Source organism: Etheostoma cragini, chromosome 21 (genome assembly GCF_013103735.1).
Source record: "Etheostoma cragini isolate CJK2018 chromosome 21, CSU_Ecrag_1.0, whole genome shotgun sequence".
Classification (NCBI taxonomy): Eukaryota; Metazoa; Chordata; class Actinopteri; order Perciformes; family Percidae; genus Etheostoma; species Etheostoma cragini.
The window spans coordinates 1,534,802-1,541,935 of NC_048427.1; the positions used below are offsets into that span (position 1 = coordinate 1,534,802).

Below are 7,134 nucleotides of genomic sequence, written 5' to 3' on the forward strand. Positions count from 1 at the left end.
CATTCTGACCTATGACGTTTTTTGGACATACTAACCTATGAACTTCTTTCGACACATTATACTATGACGTTTTTTTGATATATTATACGTGACGTTTTTTCGACACACTAAACTATGACTTTTTATGACTTTTTTCAACATATTATACTATGACTTTCTTTCGACATACTATATTATGACTTTTTATGACTTTTTTTTATATATTATACTATGACTTTTTTTCAACTTACCATACTATGATTTTTTTTTGACATACTATACTATGAATTTTTCTTCGACATACTAACCTATGAAGTTTTTTTGACATATCATACTTGACGTTTTTTGGACATACTATACTATGACCTTTTATGACTTTTTTCCAGATATTGTATTAGGACTTTTTTTGACATATTATACTAGGACTTTTTTTCGACGTACTATACTATGAATTTTTTCGGCATACTATACTATGATATTTTTTTCGACATATTATACTTGACGTTTTTTGACATACAATACTATGGCATTTTATGACTTTTTTCAACATATTATACCATGACGTTTTTTTTCAACATATTATACCATGACGTTTTTTTTCCAGCTATTATACTAGGATCTTTTTTTGACATATTATTATTCAACATACCATACTATGAACTTTTTTCAACATACTATACTATGACTTTTTTTCGACATACTATGCCATGACTTTTTATGACTTTTTTCAACATACTATACATGACGTTTTTTCGACATATTATACTATGACTTTTTTGCGACATAGGCCTACTATAATATGACTTTTTTCAATGTACTATACTATGACTTTTTATGACTTTTTTCAACATATTATACAATGACTTTTTTTCAACATACTATACTATGAATTTTTTTCGGCATACTGACATATGACGTTTTTTTGGACATACTAACCTATGAACTTCTTTCGACACATTATACTATGAAGTTTTTTTGACATATTATACTTGACGTTTTTTCGACATCCTAACTATGACTTTTTATGACTTTTTTCAACATATTATACAATGACTTTTTTTCGACATACTATAATATGAATTTTTTTTTCATACTATACTATGACGTTTTTTCGACATACTATACTATGACTTTTTATGACTTTTTTTCGACATATTATACAAGGACATTTTTTTGACAAACTATACTATGACTTTTTTTCAACTTACCATACTATGAATTTTTTTGACATACTATACTATGACTTTTTTCAACATACTATACATGACGTTTTTTCGACATATTATACTATGATTTTTTTCAACATACTATACATGACGTTTTTTCGACATACTATACTATGACTTTTTTTCGGCATACTGACCTATGAACTTCTTTCAACACATTACACTATGAAGTTTTTTTGACATATTATACCATGACTTTTTATGACTTTTTTCAACATATTATACTATGACTTTTTTTCGACATACTATATTATGACTTTTTTTTACATATTATACTACGTATGACTTTTTTTCAACTTACCATAATATGAATTTTTTTTGACATACTAACCTATGACGTTTTTTCGACATACTATACTATGAGTTTTTTTTGACATATCATACTTGACGTTTTTTTGTCATACTATACTATGACTTTTTATGACTTTTTTCCGGATATTGTACTGGGACTTTTTTTGACATATTATACTAGGACTTTTTTTTGACGTACTATACTATGAATTTTTTTTGACATACTATACTATGATATTTATTTTCGACATATTATACTTGACGTTTTTTTGACATACTATACTATTACTTTTTTTTTTACATACAATACTATGGCATTTTATGACTTTTTTCAACATATTATACCATAACGTTTTTTTTCAACATATTATACCATGACGTTTTTTTTCAACATATTATACCATGATGTTTTTATTCAACATATTATACCATGACGTTTTTTTTAACATATTATACCATGATGTTTTTTCTCAACATATTATACCATGACGTTTTTTTTTAACATATTATACTAGGACTTTTTTGACATATTATTATTCAACATACCATACTATGAACTTTTTTTCACATACTATACTATGACGTTTTTATCGACATATTATACTATGACTTTTTTCGACATACTATACTATGACTCTTTTTTTACTTTTTTCAACATACTATACTATGAAGTTTTTTGACATATTATACTTAATAATAATAATAATAATAATAATAATAATAATAATAATAATAACTCATAATTTGGTAGGTTGAATTAAAGTCGTAAAAAAGTCATAGTATAGTATGTGGAACAAAAGTCAGAGTATAGTACAGTATGTCAAAAAATCCTAAAAGGCCATAAGACTCCCCCAACTCCCCAAAAAAGTAATTGTGCTTCTGTTTGAAGCAGCAGACAACGCATGGCTTCTGAGTACTTACGAGAGTCCTCAATCTTTATGTGGGGGTTCGTCAAGATGGGTGTGACGGGTGCTGAAGGGACAGTCAGAGGTGACTGAGGGGGGGTGGCAGCGGGGGAGGGGATTGAGGGGCTGTCTGAGGGACTCCCTTCGGCTTCCTTCCCCTTGTCCCTCTACAGAGGAGCCCCAGCAGAGGGAATGAAACGGGCATGCAACACAAAGACACGTGATGGCATCAACAGAAATCAAAGGGCAACTCAACCATGAAGAAACACAAGACAATGACAACAAATCAATAACTTATAAAATGATCAAATTAACTGGATGGAGAAGAACAAAACAGGAAGAAAAGCAACAAACTTAACCCTTGTGTTGTCCTCAGGTTCAATTTGACCAGTTTTTTTTATTTTTTATATCAGGAACTTGGCTTTCCTTCAACCAAATGACCTAAAAATAACATGGATGCCGTACGATGTTCCTCAAGTAAAATGACTGATTACTTTGTTTTATTGAATTTTATGGCTTGATAAAAAAGTGACCAAAACATTGGAAGAAATGACAAAAACGGAGAAAGAAACGCTGAAATTGTTTTTGTATAATTAATTAAAATTTACTATAATTTGTAATAAAATAAAGTAATATAATAATTTGTAAAAATTAGGTTATAAATTTAAAAGCAAATGTAGGAAAAAAAACAGCAAAAACATTGGAAAAAGCACCAAAAAGATGATGGTTGATGGGAAGACAACATAAGGGTTGAGGAAGGAAAAGATGGGAGATGAATGACTCAGCCGTTAAAATGGCCGCTTCTGTGTGTGAAACCCTTTGAAATGTAAGTGTCGATGACTTAACCTTTAAAATCTAAGATAACATGGTGTGTATGGGGGTTCACAAAAAGTCTAGTTGGTGAACGCTGCAACAAAATCAAGAATTAGCTCCGGAAATGTTCAGGTTTTTGGGTGAAATCTGGTGCAGACAAACAACATAGGGTTGGTTTCTATAGGGGAGGCCGACCAGCCGACTAACCCAAACTGCTCGTTCCTCTCGGGTAGCTCACCTGGTAGAGCGTGCACTCACATATATACAGAGGCTGCAGGTTCGATTCCGACCCGTGGCCCTTTGCTGCATGTTGACCCCCCTTTCATGACTAAAGCTGTCCTATTGTATAAAGGACTAAAAATGCCACAAAAAGCTGTTCATTCTATTTCTACAAATGTAAATCCATCTAGAAAATTGTTGTTTTATATTCTTCATATTGTGAACATTTGCCCACTCCATTGAATATTTTTTTCTTCAATTTTCTTTCTTTTAAACATTTTCACACCTCTTTTCTATTTTAGACAGACATTTTTACATATATGTTATTGTTAGTTTTTGTTGTTGTTTCCTAGTTAAGTTTCTTAACTTGCTGCTGTTGTTTTTCTTTTCACTTATTATGTTTATTGTGACAAAATCACTAAGTCCAATTCCTTGTATGTGGCAATAAATTTGACTCTGATTCCAACTTGCTTTACATAATAATGTTATTATAAATTATAAGAAAATTATACATGTTTTTTAAATATGTTAAATAAAAATATATTATAAAAATAAATACTTGACACAAATATTATGGCTTTTTTTATAATAACTTATCTTCACAACAAAGACTACTACAGATGCTTTTTCATACTTACATATATCTATCTATTATACACTATATATATATCTTAATTTTAATTACTATATACAAATGTCTCTGAAGGATCCATTACTCGTGCTGCGTTCAGGTACTTCAGGTCATTATTAAGAGTGAAAACTGGTTTTTCAAAATAAAATAAGGACAAGTGAACTCTCCATGTGTGCAGATTAAACGGCCGTGCAATCAGCAGCTATGGCAGGACATGATATTATGAAGAAGAGCAACAGCACTAATAATGATAAAGACTTAATCTAGAGTTTATAAGGCGGAGTTCGGTTGAGCGAGGGATGTTTTTACCCTTCTCTGCCCCCCCCCGGGGACGTGGCCGATGTTGTCCAGCGAGCCGATCTTAGACTGAACTTTAAACTCCAGCTTCTCATTTTTTATCTCGATGTTTCCACCACCTGAAAAAAAAACAGAATGTATAGCAACATTATGAACACGTTGAATAAATGCATATAAAAACTAAATTTTTTCTCAAAATTTGGATGAGAAGAAGTAACATAAAACCAAACTAAATTAAAGTATGAGACCAGAGATGGAGGACATCTTTAACCCTTGTGTTGACTTACTGTCAAAACTTTTTTTAAAAATCAACCTTTTTGTTGACGTTTAATATCAATGTTTTTAACTTTTTCTTCCCTTTTTGTCTATTTCTTCAACACCCTCTCCCTTTTGTCACTTATTTTGATGTTTTCAACACTACATAACACTAACTTATTAACTTTAGTTTTACAGTTATTGTTGGAATTTATGGTCAATAAACTTCATTTATAGGAAATTATACCTAGTGTTTGAGTTAGAAAAGCAGAAATTAGGAATTATTGAGACTAAAATTAAAGGAATGGATGTTGTTGATAATCACAGACTGGAATATGTCAACTTTTACTCAATACTATTTCAAAAACACTAACATGTTTTTTCAAATGCTATAAAATTGAATAAGACGCCCCAAAATTAATGAAAGTGGAGATTTGTACTTGGCAAAGTGCGTTTTGGGGAATCAATCATGTTATTTTGGGGAATTAAAAAGAACATTGATATAGGAAAACGGGTCAATCTGACCCGAGGACATCATGAGGGTTAAATCTCTTCTATTTTTCTGCCTTTAATGAATATGACAGGCAGATCTGAGAGTGGACAGAAGGAGGGAAACATGCAGCAAACCTTCTGCATCAAGGAATAAAACCTCAAAATATGTTACACTGCTCTACCAACTGAACTAACCCAGCCCAACACAACCCAATAATCTTTAAGTGAAAGCACTAATACAACAGTGTGAACATGTATATGTATATTTTTGTATATAAAAAACACTTAAATTGTACTTAAAGCTACAGTGCCTAGTGGCTGCCGCCCAGATGATTACTAACCAATGAGAACAATCCTGTCAGATTTAAGCCTTCAAAGGTTTCTAAATTCCTCGTCAATGAACCTAATTTAAATGACTTTATACCTTAATTTTGTAGGTTACTGCAAACACAGAAAAGATCAAATATTTGGACTATTAGTCAGAGGATGATGAGTGGATCACTTTTTTATGTAAAACCATTTCATTTTTTCTGTAAATGCTATAAAAAAAAAAACACATCCAATGGCCGTAATAATTAATTTTACCTGCGAAGAATGTTTTATGGGTTCCATACAACGTACATCCATGTTATTTTTGGGCAATTTGGTTGAAAGAAACCCATATTTCTGATATGAAAAACTTTGAAAACGGGTCAAATTTGACCCAAGGACAACTCAAAGTACTTGTTCTGCATTCTTCATACTGCAAATGTACCTGGCTTATGACGAATGTTGACTTTGGATCCACATTTGGACTGAACGTTGGTCAGATCGATCTTTTTGTGCACGATCTGAACCTGCGAAGGCGACAAAACAAGAGAAGCAGACACATGCAGTTGGAAATGTAAGGTTTAAAGACACGTCACTCAAAACTCTCCGTTTCCACGCAACCACAGAGGAAGTGATGCTAGACGCTGGCCTGTTAGTCTTCTTCTTCTACTGTTACCAGGGAGGAAACACACATCACAACAACACACTGAGCCACACACGTGAAGACACACTGGGTTAGGTAGTAAAGTCTCAGACTGGAATCTGGGAAAAATTATCCATTTTCTTGTTTTTAAGGTGTTAACTAGGGATGTAACCCATCTCACGGTTTGATTCACGATTTTAAGTTCACAGAATGAGCTGCAAACTCATGAATGAAAAATATCGCTTGATTTCTACAAACTGAGCAACACAACAGATGTGTCCTCTCAGCAAAAGTACACAAAAGTAACACAAATCCCACCATTCCCAAAACAACTAAATCAAGAGGAATTGATCTCTTTATATCTTTACACATATTCATCCAACCGACCCATAATGCATCGTTACACCCCTAAGTCGAACATGCACCCCTCATGCTGATTGTGGTTTAATCCATATTTCTTAACCGTGCGTCACAAAGACTCGTCTCTGTTGTCACGGCGATTGTCTCGTTGCACAAAGCGCTCAGTCTCTGCGCTGAGGTCATCTCGGAGCTCATCCCAACAGGCCCCGTCTGGACAGGGACTCTTTGTTTCTGGGCAGTAGTCTGGAGTAGGGGGTCGGAGTAGACCCTCCTGCACAGCGATCTAGAGGAGGGTCTGGCTACTCCACTCAGGATTTGTGGATGGGAGGAAAACAGGCTCTGGTTCATTGGTGTTTCATTGAACCAATCACAATCAACGTGGGCGGGGCAAAATCGGCTCGGAAGGGACGTGTTCACGTTTAAATGTAACTATGACGTTTTTTAAGCTTAATTTACCTTAGCTGAACAATTTCAGCGTCATTGTAATGGTTGTGTGACTTTTATTCGAGTTGAATGGTGGTCTTGCTCCCCCCTAACCGGCCCGGCAACTTTCAGCCGGCAAAGCCACCGGCCTCAGCGCCAGGAAGTATCGGTCTCGCAATGTAACGAATTTAGGGGGGCTCTGTAGAGAAACCTGTAGGGGGGGCTGTAGGGGGACCGGGCTCTATAGAGAAACCTGTAGGGGGACTGGGCTCTATAGAGAAACCTGTAGGG

The 7,134-nt window shown here is 33.9% G+C and overlaps 1 protein-coding gene across 40 annotated transcripts in view; it reads right to left on the reverse strand.

Annotated features, from left to right (window-relative positions):
- The window catches only part of mapta (microtubule-associated protein tau a), a 39,487-nt gene that overhangs the window by 4,125 nt on the left and 28,228 nt on the right, over nt 1–7,134 (reverse strand). For 37 of the 40 annotated variants that reach the window (XM_034859646.1, XM_034859639.1, XM_034859632.1 and 34 more), the window contains 2 exons: nt 5,863–5,944; nt 4,374–4,480 (listed from right to left, as the gene is read on the reverse strand). In XM_034859646.1, the coding sequence (XP_034715537.1) occupies nt 4,374–4,480; nt 5,863–5,944 (189 nt within the window). Of the gene's footprint in view, nt 1–2,417; nt 2,569–4,373; nt 4,481–5,862; nt 5,945–7,134 lie in introns of all 40 variants that reach the window. The other 3 variants (XM_034859622.1, XM_034859607.1, XM_034859610.1) reach the window with 1 other exon arrangement.